The sequence below is a fragment of the Epinephelus moara genome, chromosome 5, assembly GCF_006386435.1.
Source record: "Epinephelus moara isolate mb chromosome 5, YSFRI_EMoa_1.0, whole genome shotgun sequence".
Taxonomy (NCBI): Eukaryota; Metazoa; Chordata; class Actinopteri; order Perciformes; family Serranidae; genus Epinephelus; species Epinephelus moara.
In genome coordinates, this window is record NC_065510.1 from 12,757,155 (window position 1) to 12,778,947 (window position 21,793).

Sequence of the window (21,793 nt, forward strand, 5' to 3'; positions counted from 1 at the left end):
ACTCAGACTCACCCTGGGTCTTCGGTTGCAGCTACCTGTACTGAAGAGCAGTGTGAATGTGAGGAGTGCTAACTCTGCAGCTACATCTGGGGAACAAAACGTCCCCAGAAGTACACTGCTCCCTGACTGTTAAAAAAAAGTGCTGCTTGACCTGAAGAGTCTCTGACTGATGATTAGAATCTTCAACTCTAAGGAAGCAGCCCTAATAGAAATCAAGTTCAAGCTCTTTATTGTTATCATGTCTGCAACAATTACAGAGGCAGTTGTTGGCAAGGAAAAATGCTCATTAAATATCTATTTAAAAAAAAAAGAAAATCACACACGTCAAAGCAAAATTGGAATCTAAGACATAAAATAGTGCAAGATGAAATATAGTGCTAAATTAAGTATATGAATTTGTGTTCACTTGCAAATAAATAAACCCGATGTATGTGTGGCTGTATCCAGGTTGCTGCACTAGAATTGAGATTTTCAGTGAGAGTATTTCTGTCCAGCTACTGACTGATAGCTCCGTTTTGGTCTCCACCACCTCCTGCTGCTGAGAACGTAGAGTACACTGGGCTTTTTAGAGCCTTTTCATTGAAAACAGCTGCCTCTTATGAGAGCAGTGAGACTGAACCAAAACAGTAAAGTTATGGCCATACAACTTGAACATTGAGCTGAAAGACATTAAAATGCTTCGTAGAGCTGCAAGGAGTGTAACAAAGATATATCAACTCAATGATCAATGATACACTATCATCGATTCAAAGTGAAAACACTGATATATATATCGTCATGTTTAAGATGCGCCTTTACTTTGAAATTCCCATGTCACGTTTGTGTCACCCTTTCCCTCCAAGCACAACTCCGTCCTAAACTTTCAATCAATGCTGGCAGCTTAGTGCCAGGCAGATAATGGAGAGCAGCTAAGAAAAAGACAGAGTATATTTACTGATATTGTCTCATATTTATCGTAGGCCTTTGAATTGAATTGAATCAAAACTGTATCGTGGCAAACTTACTGATATCAGAAAATATTGTTTTGTTGTCCAAAGAATCGATATATTGTTGTAATGAAACTTGCGATTTACACCCCTAAGAAGACACACTCACACAAGCACACAAAATCTGAATGTTGAGCTGGATTGTTCTGACATTTAAAACACAGACCAAACCACTGAAGAACAGCTGTTGCTTAGCGTTGATGGCAGGAACACTATTGTTCCTTGTGCTGCTTGCTATCTACAGTACTGACAGTGAGATTGAGTTTTTAAGTGAGAATCCATGGCAAGTAGAAAACCCCCATCCTGTTGTGTTGCAATAGTTAAACAGTGAAACAGACGAGTAGTGGGTCCTTTGTGGCAGCCTCAGCTCACGACCAAACCCTTCACTTGTTGTCAAACAGATAGACAGCTACAGTATTGCTGGTAAAGAGTTGCAAATTGGCTCCAGTGATTGTCACTTAGACACACATACACACTGACACACGTGGAAACCGAGGCTGAGAGAATAACAGTGAGATGAGGGGAAATCCATTTAGAGCGCTTAGCTAACAGCTTGATTGTTTAGACGGATTGTATGACTGAGAGGATTCATACAGGCTTGCTCTCTTCCTCTGTCTTCCAGTCTCTAACCAGCACATGTTAGAGTCAGCCGGAAAATGTGACCTCACTGAAGGACTGTTTCCGTAGTTATTAATTGGCTGTTTATATATTTCAACAAATATTCCAGCTCACATAATGTCCTTAATTTTTTTTCTAAAGCCAGTGCAATCAAGAAAATAACGTCAACAGAACATTTACTGTAGTCGGCCTAAACCTGAATATTCACTGGTCATATTGTTAATGAGGTGTCTCGTGAATATAATAAAGGATAACACAGATCTTCTCTTTTGCTGTCTGTGTTTCTTTCCTTTTTTCTGTTTGACTGAATCTCTTTGTGTCTAATTGAATTTCTACCTCTCTCTGTTCTCTTCATACGCGATCCAGCTGCCCTCATTGATGGTGATACTGGAGGGTTTTTTAATATTTTACTCCCTATTTTTCCCGACTAAACGCTCTCTTTCTATCTATCTCTTTTCTTCCTTTCTTTTTTCCTTTTGTTCTTAAAGCTCACAATCCGGACATTAGAGTAAAAGGTACTGTGCTCTTTTCTCTTCTTCTCCTCATCACTCGCTTTTTCTCATCATCCCTTCTTCTTTTGCTCTTCTCTTAGCGTAATTTATCAAGACTTCTTTTTACATTTTGGATATCTCGAGTATGTTGTGTTTTCCCCCCATCATCCCCCTATCATTTTGCCAGCTCTGATAAAACGCACCATTACTGTTGCTTTGAACATTTTCAGGGTTTTAATATTGCCCGTAGCACAATGGCTTTTTTCTTTGCCTTTCGGGGTTGCACACTTAGATATCGTCAGATAAAATAGAATTAAACCTTGAGAGTTATGTGTATGTTCTACCTTACTGTGGTTTGTGTGAGCTGAATGTATTTCTCTCTGTTTATTGTCCATGGGTTCTTTAGGAGGTTGCTTCACATTTTTAGTTTTTGAATGCTTGGACCCCCTTAAAAACAAGGGAATACATCTCAAGAGGTTTATCCTAAGTTTCTTGAAATTCCCCCGACCAAATGCGCTGCAAATTGTTCTTTCCCATCAAACTTGCAAAGAAATATAGATCAGAAGTTCAAAATTGGAGGGAGTGCCTAAAGTAATGAGTTGTGTTGATGTCCAACATTAGACTTTTGGCTTTTTAGCCTTCTATTATGAATTGGTTTGACATTGATGACTTATTTTTTAAGGTTTCTGTACAGCTGTTATCATCTAGAAGTCAGGCTGTGATCCAGTTTCTAGTATGTTGAAGCTGGATCACAAGAAAATGGGAAAATTAAGCATGAAACAGAACTGGTACTGAAAACCCCCTTGAAAAGAAAAAAATGGTCTTTCAAAAACATATTGAACTGTTAATATTCTGCATATCCCCATGTAGATACCGTATGTTTGACATTGTAATGTTCTACAATCTTAGTGTTTGGGATAGTTGAGACATATTGTACTTTTTGAGGACAACCTTAGTACAAGCACAGACAAATATACTGAAGTGTCCAATATAGACCATGAAATCCTGGCTCTGCTTGAGGCTTAGTTTTCCTGTAAGCTGTTTCTTCTCCTGTCCCTGTCTTTATACACAGCCGTACCCTTACATGTGTGTGAATGAGTTTAAGCAACCATAATCTTACTCACACAGTCAGCTTTTGTGCTAAACATGTCAGTCATACGTTATTTCAGACAGGACATTTGTGTAATTGCAAGTATTTCCAAAGCAAGTGGTCATTGTACTGTGACAGTATTAAATCAATTTAGCTGATTTTAAGCCTTTTTTTGTGCAACATGGGAATGTTGTAGATAAGGAGCTCAATTATTCTTGCTCAGAGGCAATGCAGCATCAGACAATGAAAAGAAAACATATTTTGGATTATAAAGTGGCCTTCCTTTACATCATTCACTGAATACAGTTGCAGTCATATTCATTGGACAAGGTTATTTGTAGCTGTAATTGCTAAAAGACTACTTCTTGATTGACTTTCCGAATTGTGTCCTGCTTTTAAATGGTATAAATTCGGATACAGTGATTGAGATGTATGCCAAAAGTTTCTGAAGGACTTTTCGAAGCCTTGCTGACATCTTTGTCAGCTGCTGAGGCAAGAACACACAGTTTTGGGAAAGTGGGCCTGAAGCTGAGGTTAGATGACCAAGCAGCAACCTGAGTGTGGTAAATTGACCAATATAGTGTCAGCTAAACAAGTCCCCAAACAAGGAGCACTCTAGTCATACAGTATTGCCTCATAAGGGTGACCAAGTCCATATCCAGAATTTTAGAAACACTAAAACCCCACACTGCCAGATGGGGAAATAATGAGTACTTTATTTTGTATTTATTAAATGGCCAAAAAAGTCAAATTATATTTATTGAGGTCAGTCTACAAAATACTGGGATTAGTCTATAAAATGTAGACCGACTGTTTTTATGCCTCTGCACTGACGATAGCCATGGCAGTAGGCATTATGTTTTCAGGTTGTCCGTCTATCCATCCCATTCTTGTGAACACAGTATCTGAGGATCACCTCAAGGTCATTTCTTCTAATTTGGCACAAACATTCTCTTGGATCGGACAATGAACTGATTCAATTTTTGGTGGTCAACGGTCAAGACCATTGTGACCTTGGCATTGTCTCATCCTCGTGAATGTGATATCTCAAGAAAGTCTTGAGGAAACGTCTTCAAGTTTGACACAAACATCAACTTTAATTCAAGGATGAAGTGAATAGATTTTTGCGGTAAAAGGTCAAGGCCACTATGACTTCAAAAGCTTGGTCATAACTCAAGGATTCGTACATTAATTATGACAAAATGTCACACAAATGTCGAAAAGGAAAAAGATTCAGGTGAAGTAATGACATTTTATATCCAAAACGTCAAAGGTCAACTTCACTGTGACCTCATAATGCTCTGCACAAACACTTTTCTGGCTGTTATTCAGCATCATAACTCAGGAACAGAAGAGGAGAACCTTGGTCAGACACTAAATCAGTGAAAGTAATCTTGGCTGTCCACCTTAAAACTGTGCCAGTTGGATAGATCTGCGGCAGGGGGAAAGATGTGTGTGAAGCATCTTTGTTTTAGAATGCATAGCTTCTTAGCAGCGACATCCATATTTAAAACACTGTCAACTGTTATATGAGTCTGGACAGACATGGATATAAACTGTAACTGCAACTTGACTGGTTCATGGAGGCATACAACCACATTGTTTTAATTCAGGTTAACTGTGGAATGTAAACACCCCCCAGGTTGCTAAAACCTCCCCGAATTTTCAGTGTCCTCAGTTGTAGCTGCCCTGATCCTGACTTTTAAGATGATGTCTAATTTGGGTCAAGCTCCAAAAATTCTGGATGCCATGCTTCCCATTATGCAATTCAATTTGACCTTTTGCTCTTTAATACAAGTTAATTCCAATGTCTTTAAAACTTAGTTCACGCTTATACATTTTTCTTAGAGTCAGCATCTAGTGGTCATTAGAGGAACTGCATCTCAGGACATGTGCCATGGTGGTTGCTGCTTGATCCTGCCTCCACTAACCACTTCCTCAAACATGCTAATTTGCGCTTCATTTAACAGTAAATTGTCTCAAACTTTTATTTGGTGCTAGATCGCAGTGTTTGATTTGAGGGGAAATTGTTGTTTGAGAGTCTTTCTCTGGTGAATTTTTAAAGAATATTGATTGTGAAACGTTTATTTCTTTTAATTTTATATCAGCTGCTTTTTGTCCTTCCTCCCTCTTGTGTGATTTAAATGTGAATTAAGGCAGATTTGATTGATTATTTTTTTACTCTGTCGAGGTTCTACTGCTGTGTCTCTCTCTGTGTTATTGCACTCCCGTGATCCCAGCTCTTTCTTCCTCTCCTCCTCTTCCTTTGGCTGCCATCTTCATCTGTCCATCACAGAGAGTATATTTGGCAGTGCTGCTTTTGTTTCGATTTACTTTTTTTCCCTAATTTTCCTCCCTCTCTCCCTCGTGCCCTCTCCTATTCTCAGGATATAAAGGTAATTCATGCCAAAGACTTAATAAAGGCCTTACTGTCCCCAAATACAACCACTTCACACTCTTTGTTCACTGAAACCTCCTTTGTTTTCGATTTATTCCATTTTATCCCTGTCTTTTCCTTTTTTATTCTCAAGTTCTGTCTTTAAGTCTTTCTAAACTCTCGATGTATGTGTTTTTTGTAATGTCTTATTGTTATACTTCTGTTGTTATTTCTGCAGTTATTTTTTTTTGTTTTTATTTTTCTGTCACATCATTATTTCCCTGTCTCTGATTCTTCCACACACAAAATATAGACTATACAGATAATGCACTCGAGCACATACTCACAAAATTGAAATGCTAACACACACACACACACACACACATACACAAGCAGACACAAACCCAAGGTGTGTGACTCCTGTTTTGTCTTGCATCCACAAGCCTGATATATATATATATATATGTATGGGTGTATTTAGCCAGCTGCTGTACTTCTGTCTTCCAAATCTTCACTTTCCTGTCCTTCTCTATTCCTCTCTCCCTTTCCACCACCTCTGCTTCCATCTTTACCTCCATCCCTTGTTCTGTCTCTCCAGCTGGGCTTTGCTTGGTTCTGATACTCACCGTTTATTATTCTGATTGCCAGCCTCACTGTCTATTCTGTGATCGAGGAATGTCAAACAGAGGCATAAAGTATAGCCTTTGGAGGCATGCAGTCCAAAACCACCCTGTCCTCCCTATACTTTGTGCGCTGTGTATCTGTCTACCTGTTGTGTTTTCACATGGATTTTAACCTGTGATTTTGGTTTTCTTTTCACTGACTAGACAAACAAGACCAAAGGAATCCATATTTCTAAAGCCAAAAAAAGCTTCCTTTTGAAGAGAAGTTGTTGTTTTTGTCAGCTCGCTGGGTGTCAAATTTCCCTCAGATTTGGTTAGAATCCACCTGAAGGATAAACTTTAAAATTTTAACATCCTCAGAATTTCCTGCTTTCAACTTTGATCGACTTCGATTTATTTCTTTTGTGTTTGTATGCCCTGTTTTTCATCATCATATTATGCAGCAATAACATCTTTCTTTGTTTACAGATGTGAAAAAAAATATTTTGAATAAATTTACGATTGAAGCCGCCGAGCACACAGTAGCCCCTTTGGCTGTAGGCAATCTTAGCAGTTCATGTGAAACTACAACATCAGTGCATTTCACCGAAGGCTGACTGTCTGTCTGTCTGTCAGTCTGTGTCTCTCACATGTGGGTTAATGTATTGATCTGTCTTATCTGTCTATCGATCTGTCTTTCAGTCTGTCAGTCCATTTGTTGGAGAAAGGTTCATCACACAGGGCCAAATGCCTTTATATGCATCAGGATTTAACCAATACGGGTCTTTGATGTCTTTTTGGGGGTATTTTTGGACTGAAGCCGAAGTATTTTGTGCTGTCATGCAATACATTTGGATTTAAAAACTCTAAAAATTAGTATTGAGTCCCTTCTTGAGAAGTCCTGTGAGGCAAGAAAAGCTTCTGAAACAGCATTCAGACCTTTAGATTGGGGCAGTAAATCTCCAGTAAACCCAGGATCTTATTTAAAAGATATTCAAGAGACTAGAGATATAATTTTTCTGTAACAGCTGACATTAGCCTGCTTATTTCCAAATCACTCTAATCTGAACACACACACACATACCACTGACAAAATAAGCAGTGTTTGGTTGGCACACACTTACGTGATTCATAAAGAATGCAGGACTTACCAGACAGTTGCAGATATTGGGCAGACATGATGGTAATAATGATGATAATGGAACAAAGCTGTTACACTGGGCTTTGTTCTCAGATTAGTCAAATTTAAGTTAGACATTTGCACAAAAATTGGCTGACTGGCTGTTTTTAAGCCTGAAATGTTTGCTATTCTAGTTATTCTAACAGATGTCTCTTAACTTAAGATGAATTCAGACAGAGAGCAAGGAAAATTTTCTCCTTGCATCATTTGCGTGAATTAACTGATAAACCACTTGTGTTTATTCACCCCAAACAGCGACTGGATCAACTCTACAGATGTCAGCTGTTGGATAGCTAGCAACAGCACACATACCGAATCTTTGGGTGTGTTTGTGTTCAGCCAGCCTCTGAACTCTCTTCTGAACTTGTCTTCTGTTCTTTCTGTAATTTCCCTGCGTTCTTTTCTTTTTCCTGTCACCTCTAAACATTTATGAGAATCAAAGCCCTAAGATTTGTGTAGATTTTATTTACTCAAGGTGAAATATTTTTGAACTTGAATGGGTGGATATGCATCTTAATATCATATTTCCTTTGACTTTATAGGCAATCGCGCTGCCTTTAAAATTCAATTTGGGTTCCATCCCCACAAAAAGCTGTTTCCATGGTAGCAATCAATGACACGTGAAATTCTGTAGCTTTTTGTCATAGTCACTGCTTTTTTCAAAACAAATTTCTTTTTGGTATTGCTTCACCAGTACACACAGAATTTGTTTTTAACAAATCCATGCTGCAAACAGCCACAGTTGGAGGCGTTATGTTTTCAGTTGTCTGTCCGTCCCATTCTTGTGAACACAATATCTCAAAAACGCCTCGAGGAAATTTCTTCAAATGAAGCACAAACATCCATTTGGACTGACTAGATTAGATTTTGGTTGTCATAGATAAAAGGTCAGAGTGACCTCACAAAACATGTTTTTGGCCATAATAATGCATAAATTATGACAAAATTTTACACAAACATCTAATTTGACAAAATGATGAAGTCATGACATGTTATATCCAAAAGCTCAAAAGTCAGCTTCCACGTGACACCATAAGGTTCTACACCCTGTCTGCAGGGGACATATTTCAGATATTTCAGCCCCACATTGTCCCACATGGGGCTAATGGAAGGGATACACTTCAGTTGTAGTCACTGCAGCTGTCTACACATGCCACGTAACAGTTCTTGCCTCTTATGCGTGTAACTGCAATCCTTAGCTTGCTTTTACACTTAAAGTCCATTTTCCTTCAACTTGTATGCATAACTACAATTGTGAATTAGTGCTGTTAAAACACCTCTCAAAATGTGTGACAAATTAACCATACCTAAGATTGTTAAAATTGTACCAATTAGGAAACTGGTGAATTTAGACACCTCTCCTAATTTTCTTTTACCTAAGCCATAGTAAAAGTCTGTCTTTGCACAATCTGCCCTCAACCTGATGAGTATGGATTATTTCCTGATTTATTTCTAGACCAAACCATGTATATTTGTTTTTGTTTTGTCAGATGTGTGTACTGAGAAATAACTTCAGTGTAGTGTGGTGTAGGAGGATTTCATTCAGCGGTGTATAAACCTGCAATGAACCCTGCCTCATGCCTTAAGAAGCTGCCAGACCACCTCAGGCGGTCTCTTTATTGTCCCATGATGGTCTCAGTGCTGTTTCAGAGGCTTGTCCAAGTTGAGAGGGAAACAATGAATATGTTGCATTTTTGCCATGAAAAGGCTCCAGTGAAAAAGAAAAACAAATATTGATCACTCCCATCTTTCAGAGCTTCAGTACAAAACTATCATCACTGACCTTCAAAAATATATTGGTTGAAGCCTAGTTCACAGCCTGATGACCAGCCGTGACCACATCCCACTCACTCACACTGCTCTAACTTTTTTAACTGTGTGTTTGTCCCCTTTGCCCAGAGGGTTGTCCAGGTCTCTGCAACAACAACGGACGATGCACTCTGGAGGCCAGCGGCTGGCACTGCATCTGCCAATCAGGATGGAGAGGGGCCGGGTGTCACGTAGCCATGGAAACACTCTGCACTGATGGCAAGGATAATGAAGGAGGTATATTTGTACACTAAAACTGTAGAGCTTGCAGATACATGGTGAAATATTTATATTTGTTTGATGGATGGATGGATGAACATGCGGCAGAAATCAGCAGGATGTTGGCACTTTTTCAGTTGGGGTGTTCAGCAGTGATTCGAGTCTTAAAGAACATGCCATGCTGTAGGAAGAGGTCTAGGATTAGTGTGAAAGTTACTTGCATGAAAAATGTTAGCCCAACAAGTTTTATATCCATGTAATGTAAAGAGTCCTGGATATTGGAGTCACACTTGTGCATCCATGTGGTTTACAACATGCAATGTAAACTAGTTATGGTCTGCCATATTTGAAACCGTATACCATGATTGTATGCAGCCCCCTGCAGATTTACAGTGAACTGACAAAAAATAAAAATCCACTCACAGCATCCAATCAAACCAACCCCCATCCTCACTTGACTGGAAGTAAAATAATAGAAGATTAATATAGACATCTAGCCTATAGCAAGCAAGCAAGTTTCCACCTACAATAGATGACAAGTGTAGGCAATTACATCGGCTTATCTTGGATGAAAAAACAAACGGACAAACAAACATTAATTCATTCATTTTCCATAGCTGCTTATCCTGTGGTGACATCCCAGGTGACACTGGGCGGGAGGCAGGGTACACCCTGGACAGGTCGCCAGACTATCACAGGGCTGACACATAGAGACAGACAACCATTGACACTTACGGCCAATTTAGAGTAACCAGTTAATCTAACCTGCATATCTTTGGACTGTGGGAAGAAGCCGGGGAACCTGGAGAAAACCTACAGTAAGCTGAGACAGAGAGAACATGCAAGCTCCGCACAGAAGTGCTCCACCTTCCCGGGGTTGAAGCAGGAACCCTCTTGCTGTGAGGCAACAATTCTAACCACTGCACCACAAAAGACAAACAAACAGCCAAAGGTATTTTCAGTCGGGACTCAGAGAATTACACAAAATGACCATGACCTGCTAACACTGCATTATGTGTTGGTGGCACGTAATACGTTAAAATTTCGAGCTGGCACCACAGAAACAAGGCCAGTGGAAATTCAATAAGGATCCATTGTGTTGGCCATGCAGATTTCCTTGGTAAATAATATCACGTAATGGTTGGTGGTTAATCTATGATGAGAAGAGGTCAACAAACACAGAACTCTCACCCAGGAGACTTCTGCTCGTGTCCTGTGCAAAACCAAATGTCAATGTTGACTTATTGTAACTTAATGCACTTACATACCCTGCATTCCTACATCATATGACAAGATTATGTGATTTACCTTAGTCTTATACGTAACAAACATAATTTCAACCAAAGCACAATCTTTTTCTAAACCTAACCAAGTAGTTTTGGTCGCTAAACAAAACTGAATCCGTTGTACAACTTTTATTTCTGTGAGATCAGGTTGGGTATGAATAGAAATCTTTTCAAGGGTTTATTTTCCAAATACAGACCCAGTGTTGACCAAATTCATGGGAGAAAAAACACATGAAAGCCAATAAATCATCATCTGATTTTTTAAACTCGCAAATATAGATTTTGTTACTGGCTTCACAGACACAGTATCAATGAGGCTCTACTGCTGAAGATCTAATTAAGAACAGAAATGATGAACTGGCTGCCTCCTGCTGAGAGCTACACATTAACGTGTAGCATACCTACAGTGAAAGTTACTTACTGTACATACAATCTGTAGGTCCACAGCTGCTGAAGGAATGCAGAACATGTATCAACCTTGATGCAGCAGCGGAGTGGAAAGGCTTCTGAACGCCAGTCGGGATTGGGTCTTTCATGTGAGCTGTAGTATTCAAAAGACACTGGTACTGTCTTTTAAATAGAAGCTGTAGAGAAAGAGAACACTCTGAAGTTTCAAACAAGAAACATAAATAATACTCTGCTGCCGTAAAAGTCTAGGGGGAAACCTTGGAATTGAAAAAATGCCATGTAAGTAGTCAAAGTAAAAAATATTTATGAACACAAAACATCAGCCATCAGCAGTTTCACCCCATAAATAATGCTCTGAGATATAATGTCAAGCCCTAAACCCAAAGCACTTGATGAGAGCAGAGTGATAATTAGAAAGGTGGAGAGGAAAGAAGATGAGACGGCAAAGAAAACAAGACAGAAGAGTCAGGGAGAACGGGGGTTTACTTTGTCAGTCAGTGTGTGTGTGTGTGTGTGTGTTTCTGTGTGTGTGTGTAATGGCAGTCCCTGGTGCCTGTTCACCAGATGTACAACTGGCTTTTATAAACTAACAAAGACAAATGGCAGCCCATATTTTATTACCTTACATACCTCCTTCTATCCTTCCATCTTCCCATCTGCCATCCACTCCTCCTCCTCCTCCTCCTCCTCCTCCTCCTCCTCCTCCTGTCTCGCTCCCTGTCCTTCACTTATCCCTCCCCTCCTAATCTATCTTTTTCCATCATCCCATCCCTGCTTTTCATCATCACAGCCCTCCATCCTTCTTTCTTCCATTCTTAACTCTGACTTTATTTTTCTTGGCAGCGCCTAATAAACACATACTGCTCACATACTAATTCTACTACATCACTTCATTTTTCCTTCATTCATCCATCCCTCCTTTCCCCACCCCTCATCAGAAAATCCAGAGTTCAAGCAGACTGTCCTTTTGTTCTTTCTTGTCTTCAATGCAACTATACATCAGTGTATCCTCTTTTGTTATTCGTCCATTTTTCACGCCTTCAGTTTGTTATTTTCATTACATTCTCTCTATCTCTGCATTTATTTATTCATTCAGAAGCCCACCCATGCTTGTCCTCCATTCTCCCCCAATTCTAGATGGTACATGTGGCCATCCTCTTCATCAACTAACCTCCATCTTTACCTCTTTTTCATCCCTTCACCCTTATTACCGCTTAATTCCTCTGTCCTCGCCACATGCTTGCATTGTTAATTATTCTTAATCCCTTCATCATCCGTCATTGCTTCTTAATCCCTCAGTTGCCTCCTCATCCTCGCATCCATCCATCCTCCTGCTGTTTCTCATCCCTCCATCCTCCTGTCATCCACCTGTAACTTTTCTATCACCTGTTCCACATCTCTCCATACTTTGACCTTTCTTCTCAGGTTCTCAGGATTCTGAATATAACAACGGTGTGTGTGTGTGTGTGTGTGTGTGTGTGTGTGTGTGTGTTTCAGATGGCTTGGCTGACTGTATGGATCCAGACTGCTGTCTGCAGCCCTCCTGTCAGAACCAGTTATACTGCAAAGGGTCACCTGACCCAGGGGAGGTGCTCAGCCAATCTCCGTCCTCACTGGCTCCTCAGCAAGTAAGGAGCTCCAATCAGAAATTAATACAAAATAAGAACGCAACTGGTACAAATCTACATCACTTTTCAATGTAGCAAAAGATACCTGTCTGTTTATTCTAATTATTTGTTTCATTTTCCTTAGGCTGCCAGGTCTTTCTACCAGCGCATTCACTTCTTAGTTGGCCCTGAATCCACTCATGTCATCACTGGAGACAATCCCTTCAACAGAAGGTAAGGTGTTTCTCTCTTTGTGTTTGCTTTTTCTTCGCTGAATTCTGGGCACACAGTGACATCAGTAGGGCATGAGTGGTCAGACAAGTTGTGAACAAATCCACAGTTTCTTTTCAAACCATGTATGATGGAGATGAATGCACAGGTTTGTTGTCAACATCTAGAACAGTGGTTCCCATTCCCAACTGGTCCAGCCATGGGGTCCAGATTTCTCCTTAGTCATAAGTTCAAGGTCCACAAAGCCTAATACATTTGGAGTCATACTTGCTAGTTTACTGTCTGTCAAGCAGCTGTCCGTTAGTCACTCACTTTACAGCAGGAAACAGCACTTTAAAATGTAAGCTCTGTGCTGAAACTTTACTGTACTTGAAAATAAAGTGTGTTTTTACAAACTTGACATGTTTGCGAGTCACTTGCGGTCCATTCAGAATGGATCTGCAACCCGCTTTTGGACTGCAACCCACCAACTGGGAACCACGATCTAGTAGATTTTGCAGAGCTACTTCCTGCACACAGTTTTTCATTGCAGTCGACGTCAACTTTGCTTTGACATACAAATAGTTTGCTTTTGATTACTGGGCTGAACAGTTGCTCTAAGTACAACTTCAGTGACTGAATGATTAAGATGGGGACTGAAATGTAATCATAAACATCAGGAATTATGGTAGATAGAGGCTTTTTGTCATGTAAATAATTTTTTCCAATGAAGTATGAAAGAATAAGTGGATTTGAGTACTGTACAGAGAGGCTTTCCATAAACCCAGGGGGAGAAGTCACCATGCCTAGTCAGGGTTTCTGCACAAAATTACTTACTCAAACACTGATGTTTTTAATCAGAGCAGGCTCATAATCTTTTTTTTCTAATTCTTTTCTTTATGTAGCGGTGATTGTTTGACTCATCATTCCTTTGCCTGCAGGTCATAGCTCACCCTACTTTTATTTACCACATTATGAGCAGTTGCAGGTCGGCTTTGCTTTCTGTCTGGATGAATAGAACAGAAAAAGTGGGAGTAAAACGGAGATCACAATAAAGGTCTGCCTTGTTTTTTTGCTCGCCAAAAGCCATTTCTGCCCACATCTTCCTCAGACACAACATTCATTAAATATGATAAGAGAGAAGGAGAGGGTGGCAGTCTGCAAAATACAGAGAGTGAAAGGCAGAGCTACTGACAGGGAAGAAACATGACAGCAGTTCTGTTCAGCCATTTTTCTTTTGTCACATTTTTTATGCTAGCCTGAATGTTTCATAAGAGCGGAGGGCCACAACCCTGTAATAAAAATGTCCTGTATTTCCATAATGGAATGGGTCCGCAACCTTATAATAAAAAAGTGTGTGTGTGCATGTGTGTGTGTGCGTGCGTGTGTGCATTTTTGTGCGGGCAGTTAAAGGGTGTTTAAAAATGGCACTTTTACACTGTAAAAGACAAAGAAATTATGTTTTAATTTCCCCTGAGCTAACAGTGACCGAGTTATACACACCTGATACTTGTAAAAGGAGACAAACATGCACAGTGGCAAATAGTGTCTGCACACAAGCAGAAGATTTGAGTGCACAACTTCAAAGGAGTACACATAAAGATGCACTTGCCATATGCACTGTAAGAAGACATAGTGGAGCGACTTTATTAGGAAATATCTCAACAACAATCCTCCTGTGTTAGCTCTGAGTTCATGATTAGCTATTAGCTCTGGCGATCTGCTCAGAACCCTGGATTTTATATGCTGGCAGATGGCTCCACACTGAACCTGCAAGAAGAAACACAGCTCAGAAGAAATTGCTAACAGGTGTGCAGAATTTCTTTCTGTGTTGCTGTGTGGCTGATCGATAATACTAATTAAATCCAGTATTTACATAGTCTGACACAAGTGAAGCTGCCTGTTTACACTGCAGTCATCTAATATGAGGCTCTGTGCGAATGTAACATATCTGATGTGTCTGGTATATGTTAATGGTAAACAGCAGGGCTTTCATACAAGCTTTTGTTACAAATATATTAATCATAATGAGGGGGCTTCTGTGTTTTTTAATTTGGGTGGTAGTCAAACAGCAGGACTTTGATATAGGCTGGCGTTACATTTTGATTTTTTCAGGACTAATGTTAATTGTGTGAGGGAAGGCTTTAAACCCATGCTGCCTTTGGGACCCCCACAGGTCACGTGCCACTGCCTGCAAGAGCTAACTTTATCTCAACCAGGAGACAGCAGAATGAAGTAGAGATAATATTTAATACAGAATATGAGCATGATTTGTGCTGATTAAGATTTAACAGTCTTTGGTGCTTGGTCACCAGAGGGAGATATTTTGTGATCGTGGGAGATCTGAGCGGCAGCAGAATAAATCCCCCTCATGGAGTCCAGACATGTGGTGGTGGTGGTGGTGGCTGCTGACTCTGAGGCCACTGACTGCGGAGGCAGATGAGGCTGATGAATCCCTGAAGACTAGATGGTGATGGGGAGGTGAAGGGCGTGCACGACGGCAGCAAGAAAGAACTACACCAGAGGAAAAAATATATTTAAAATGAGGAGCAGTAAGATTAAAGGCTGACAGAGAAGGTGTGTCACTGTGCTGCTGGGCTGTTGTAAATCAGCCGGTGACTCACTTTACAGACCCAGACGATGACACCTAGAGATAGTGAGAGAGCATACATGCAAGAAGTGAATGGCAGGGTGAAAAAGAAAACTTACAGCCTGAGCATGAACAGTATTGTCTTTCTGTCTGAACTTTCGCTAGAGCTTTATGTAGTCTTGGTTAGCATTATCAATGCCAGTATAGCTGCCATTTCTCACTGGAATTACACGTACTATGATAGCTAGAAGAAAAAGTTTTGCAAATGCAAGGACAAGTGCCACGTACACATTTATCCATAGCCAGTAATTCTACTGTTTTCCAATGAGTTGCTTTTTGTTTTAAACAATGAAAACATCCATATACAGTATAAGCTATCATGACATTGTGACTATGAGTTTTCTATCCCCTTGCTGTGTGCATTGATTGTTTGTATGTATAATCGACAAACAGAACACACACAACATATTCGCACACAGTGTGTAATACACATTCACATAAAGCCAAAGTTTACATAGAGTAATACCATAGGCATTCAATCAGTTGACATGGTCATGCTCATGTTTTTTGCCCTGTCTGACTTCTTTGTGATAAGAGGGACTTTGAGAAACTGAAAAGACAAGTGCAGTTTCAATGAAAAACAAGTCACAAAGTTGCACTGCACAGCCTGATAGCATAAACCCAGCTTCCCCCCCAGCGGCTTCATTTGGAACCAAAAAGGCTGAAGAATAATGGACTTGCATTCAACGGACATCGCACTGCGATTGTGTTGGGGATATTTCTGGCTTTGCAGTGGCACAAAATTCAAGGCTATGATGATTGTGACTCTGTGAGTCAGACAATCTTCAGCCAGTATTGGTGTATGGTTAGACTGATAAATGAGGCCGATTTTGGTCAGTTTTAGAAGACTGCAAACTCCAGCGGGGAAAGCCCTGTTTGATCTTTGGGTCCATGTGATCCAATTAGGGAAGTCTAATGAGATGAGGCCTCCCTCCTGACCAGAGCTAATCACTATATTTTCTTTTTATTATGTTTTTAAATCATTATTCTTATGTTAGATCTCTGCCTACGGACATAATTCCATTGTGGTTTGGAAATCTTTTACAGGCTGTAAAACTTGTAATAAATTCAGCTTGACTTTGTTTCATTTGTTCTATTTTCATTTACTTGGTGTGTCAGAGTTCAGTGAAGGTCTAAATACTGTTTCTGGGGTTTTTTCTTGCTCATGGGTGCTCTGAATAGCTTGACTTTTTGCACTGGTTGGACTTTAAGATATTCTGCTACAGCATTCAGGACTGATGGCAACACTAGCTTGAACTATTAGATTATCTAATGGAGACAAACACAAAATCAATATGTTATAGTCACAGTTAATGAACCATGAGATTTGTCGTACAGATCTTTCAAGTTATCATTATCAAAGCAACATGCATGTCTTTCAAAAACAAAACAAAACAAAGGTGCCTGAATGAGAACAAATTACAGAAAGCGTAGCATAAACAGGAATGTGCATCTTGATCCATGGAATATAGTTAAAAGTTATTGACCAAAATTGCAGAGCTGTTGTTATATAAAAGCAGAGCTGCGGAGTAAAACTATGCAACGGAGTGTGATGAGGATGTGCAGGCATGCTCTGAGTGCTGTAGTAACATCAGCGTCCCATTACAGTGCTCCCACTCCCACAGCTCAGCAGTTACCACCACAGTTGTTGTTTCAAGTGATGCCTCACTGCACTCTGCAATTCCCCTCACAAGGAGTAATAGTGATGATAAGAAAGGCAGTGGTGTCTCTCTGTGTGTGAGTGTGTGAGTGTATTATTGCATGTCTGGCCCGAGATAGTTTTCCAGCCCAACCGCAGGGACTCAGGTCAAAGACACCAGGGGATATTTTCTGTCCTTGATGGCTCAATTTTTTCACTTCATTACAGTAAAGTATGAGGCGACTTCTTTTGTAAATGATGCAGCTTTAACAGAAATAACCCGTTTCTGCCATCTCTCTCTGTTTCTCTCTTCAGCTTGGTGTCGATAATTCGAGGTCAGGTGTTGACAGCTGACGGGACACCTCTGATTGGAGTCAACGTGACGTTTGTCCACTATCCTGAACATGGATACACTGTAACACGCAAGGATGGCATGTGCGTATTAACTAATTCTTTATATGTCCCAAATGTATTTTACATCGTTCCTCAAAATTGTTTCACTTGATCACTCCTTTATTTCTTACACTAGATATTATGCCTTCTCAAATAACCAAAGTAAGGGGCTGTGTCCACCGATGCATTTTTCTGAGGACAACATATTTGTTTAATTCTTTGCAATGGGAGCGTCGTGTTTTTACGCTACACTACAAACATCAGCAGCGTGACTAGACACTGAGCATCTGTTCTGCACTGAGCCCTGGACGTTTGGTATTTGTTGGCGAGAGCTGAAAAATTTACAACTTTGGGTAAAGTGCTGCACTCATCACATTTTACCCAGCTGTCCAAACACAGTGGAGTAAGGGCAGGACAAATACCACAAAAACCATTGCATATTAATATGTTAATACACTGTAGGCTATATATTATCAAACGTTTCCTCTCATTAGCGCACATAAATCGACAGGTCCATCCTCTCTCCCTACATGCTCAGTCCTTCTCTCTTCATCCAGAGCAAGTACTCTACCTTATGCTGACATTTTTACTTCTGCGGATATTCCGTGTCATGGCAACCAGACACAACCAAACCGTCTCAAGTGAAAAAATGCTGCTCCTCCAAAGTGTTCTCAAGCACTCCCAGCTGGGTGTTTCCTGAGGAGCGCTTGGTGTTTTCAGCTGGGGATAAACGCTTTGGCGGACACATGCCCTAACTTGAGAAATGAAACGGATGGAACACAGAGCTACCAAAGATTTAACTTGGCACCTGATGGTGTAGAACTGTAATACAGATCATGTGTAGATAAAATATACCGTTCCGCGCAGTGCTCTGATTGCAAGTATGCAGCAGGCATTAACTGAAATGTTAAATATGCGACAAACCTACAACCAGCTGTGCACCACTGTATTTCTTGGCACACTGTTTATATCAGGTCAGTTAGTGTCTGGTCGCTCCCCTTCAGTGCAGTTGTTCTGGCTCCACAGGTGAAGTAAAGTCACTGCATGCATAAGGGATTCTGCACCTCTTTAGTTTAATGATTAATGAACACTGGGCACCGTTTGTATCTCATATTGTACCCCTCTGACTGGCAGTCACAAACCAAAATATACAGACTACTGGAATCAGCACACTTCACTCTTCTAGTGTCCATTATGAAAAGAAACCATAACTGTACATGCACTCAGAAAACAGAAAATTAAACATTGCAAATAACACAACACAGTCTTTATATCCCTGCAACACTGGCACTCATTTCTATCCATTCATATCCTGTGGTTGTACTCCACTTGAATATGTATAGCACCACTGAAATGCCAGTTGTAGGCATTTCTGAGCAGCCGAAATGATCCTAAAATGATAATATAATAATAAATCATAAATTATTCTCTTTGTTGAATCTAGTCTATTGACTGAGATGAACTCTGCACACATTTTGTAGAGAAACCTTCCTTAAACAAGCAACCTGATTCACTGACATATTTCATTCATTGTTTGGGCGAACCAAATTAGAAGCAAATTAATGAATCATGACCCAACGCTTCAGAAAACATCAATACTTAATTTTCTACAGATTGAAGATCAGAAATGGAGCAGCATTTATATCCACTTGAAAGTGCAAGAGGTCGCCCGTATATATAGCACTTAACAAATTGCATAAAACACTTGATGAAGAGCCAGTTCAGCAAAACAAAGGGAAAGCACTTAAATCGCATCCACTGTATACTCTACACTCTGCCTCCCCCCATCCACGCTGGGCTTTATCTTCAATCCCAAGCACATCAGCTGAAGAGGTGTGAATGTGTGCAGGAGTGGAAATGCAAGACCATCGCGTTGGAAATGCATTGGATTCAAAAGGATGCATCAATCACTGCAGCGCGCACACACTCCAGTACACACGCACAGAGAAACGGAAACACAGAGAACAAAAGACATGCAAAGACCTGCTCACACACACTCAACAACATATGGATGAGATCAGATAGACATTTATTTTATACAGTGGAAATTTGTGTCCATTACAAGGCAGGAAAGAGTGCAAATATACAGAGTATAAATATCATACATCAACAAAGGTGTAAGTATACAAATATATAAATTAACAAATATCCAAAATCCACAAAATTCCAAATATACACAATGCCAGGAATATAAACACAGTTAATGGTAAGGGACAAAAATTTAAACATAGTTAAGAGTAAGGGCCAAAAAGACAAACAAAGATGATGATAAGGGGCAAAAATATAAACAAGATTAATGATAAGGGCTAAGAATATAAACATATGTTAACAGTAGGGGCCAAAAATGTAAACAATGCAACAATAAGGGCCAAAAATGTAAACAGGGCAATGATAAGAGCCAAAAATATACACAAGGTTAACGATAAGCTTACTTCTTGGTGAGTCGCATGTAGTTGATAAGATATGCACATGCAGTATACACACTGTCCTTCAGCTGACAGCAGTGGTTTCCAGCACTTACAGTACACTGTGTTTGTTTGTTTGTCATTGATGTGCTGCAGGTTTGATCTCCTTGCCAATGGAGGGGCATCCCTGACGCTGAGTTTTGAGCGTGCTCCGTTCCTCACTCAGTACAGAACTGTGTGGGTGCCATGGAACGTCTTTTATGTGATGGACACACTGGTCATGAAGAAGGTGAGCAGTGTCTCTGCTGTCTGTCTGTCAGCATTGGGTCATGGACTGATGGCTGCCTGACAGGAACTACACTTGTAAATAGTAGACTTTTTGTCTGACTGATCAGGCAGTTATTGAATTATTATTTGATTAACATGTGGAGTATGATGACATTTCTCGCCGTGGTCGAATTCTGTTCATTTTTGCGTATTCAGTGTCTGACTGACTCTGACTCACTGGCTGACTAAGTAAGCGACTAATGAACTCATTGCTTCACAGTCAATGAATTGATGTCTCAGGAAATGAAAAGACTAACTGGCGCACTTTCTTTCTGGCTGCTTCAGGAGGAGAATGACATTCCTAGCTGTGACCTGAGTGGTTTCATCAGACCCAGTCCTGTCATTGTTGCTTCTCCACTGTCTACGTTTTACAGAAGTTCAACTGAGGATGGCCCCATCATACCTGAAACACAGGTAATAAATACCACACTGTTAGGCTGTTAGGTAACTCGACTAATGTCCAAGGCCAATATTTATACTTTTAAAAAAATTGAGATCTCAGCCTGTCAGAGTAGTCAATGAATAATGTGGCCATGGAAATTTCAAGTTATCAGAATGTATCAGCATACATAAGATATCAGCTTCAATACAAAGATACCAATTACAAACCCATTGCCCCCAGTTGACGCAGTATATGCCAGCAATTCCCCTCTTTCTTCTTACTGATAGTTTAAGCTAGACACAAAACATATATCTTGAATTAAATTTGAATGAGCAGATAAATGTTCATACACTTTAACCAGTCAGAAATCATAGAAGAAAAGATGCTGCTTATAGCTCCAGAACTTGCATGAGAATTTTATGTTTTTTTAGTTTTCTTCATTATCAAAGTACTGTAATTTTGTAACAGTAAGCAAAACATTACAGGTAATTCAAGATAAAATAATCCAGCATACCTTTAATGATGTAAATGTGCCAGAATGTAAATAAATGCAGGCTTCAAGGAACAGGGTTTAACAGCGCAACTCAGTGACCCCATTGCAACATAATATTTCTTGTTTACATCCCACAAAGCTTTATGGGAGCTGTAAGCCCCGTTTCCACCAAACACTTTTGGTTTTGGTACCTTTGGAACCAAAAGTAACCCTTCAGACCTGGGGCTCTAGTTTCGCAGACCGGGCAAGGCGGGGGTGCAGTGCACCTGCGCTTCGCCAACTGGGTGTGGCCAGGCGGATTTTGCAAGTTTGGCACACCGTGCGCGCTGGCGCAGCTACTCGTCTTTCCCACCTCCGTCCCTCCTACCTGCGCAAGTCGGAAAGAAGGAGGAGAGAAGGCGTGGAGTGGGTTTTACACACACCACACCAATCAAATGAGCCTCTCTCCTCGTCCTTAAATGTGCCGTGCGAAGGCGTAATGAGAGTTTACTCAATTCGCCATGGCAGAAGAGAGCAGCAGCGTCAGATGGCCAAACTTCTCCCAGGAGGAAACTGATGTTTTGGTCCGGGAGGTCCAAGCTCGCAGTGTCCGAATATACGGAACTGCGAGCAGACCTCCAC

The 21,793-nt window shown here is 40.3% G+C and overlaps 1 protein-coding gene across 3 annotated transcripts in view; it reads left to right on the forward strand.

Annotated features, from left to right (window-relative positions):
• The window catches only part of LOC126390032 (teneurin-3), a 285,118-nt gene that overhangs the window by 180,464 nt on the left and 82,861 nt on the right, over positions 1-21,793 (forward strand). For all 3 annotated transcript variants that reach the window (XM_050044110.1, XM_050044111.1, XM_050044112.1), the window contains 6 exons: positions 9,244-9,390; positions 12,564-12,694; positions 12,819-12,907; positions 17,488-17,607; positions 20,127-20,259; positions 20,583-20,711. In XM_050044110.1, the coding sequence (XP_049900067.1) occupies positions 9,244-9,390; positions 12,564-12,694; positions 12,819-12,907; positions 17,488-17,607; positions 20,127-20,259; positions 20,583-20,711 (749 nt within the window). The remainder of the gene's footprint in view (positions 1-9,243; positions 9,391-12,563; positions 12,695-12,818; positions 12,908-17,487; positions 17,608-20,126; positions 20,260-20,582; positions 20,712-21,793) is intronic.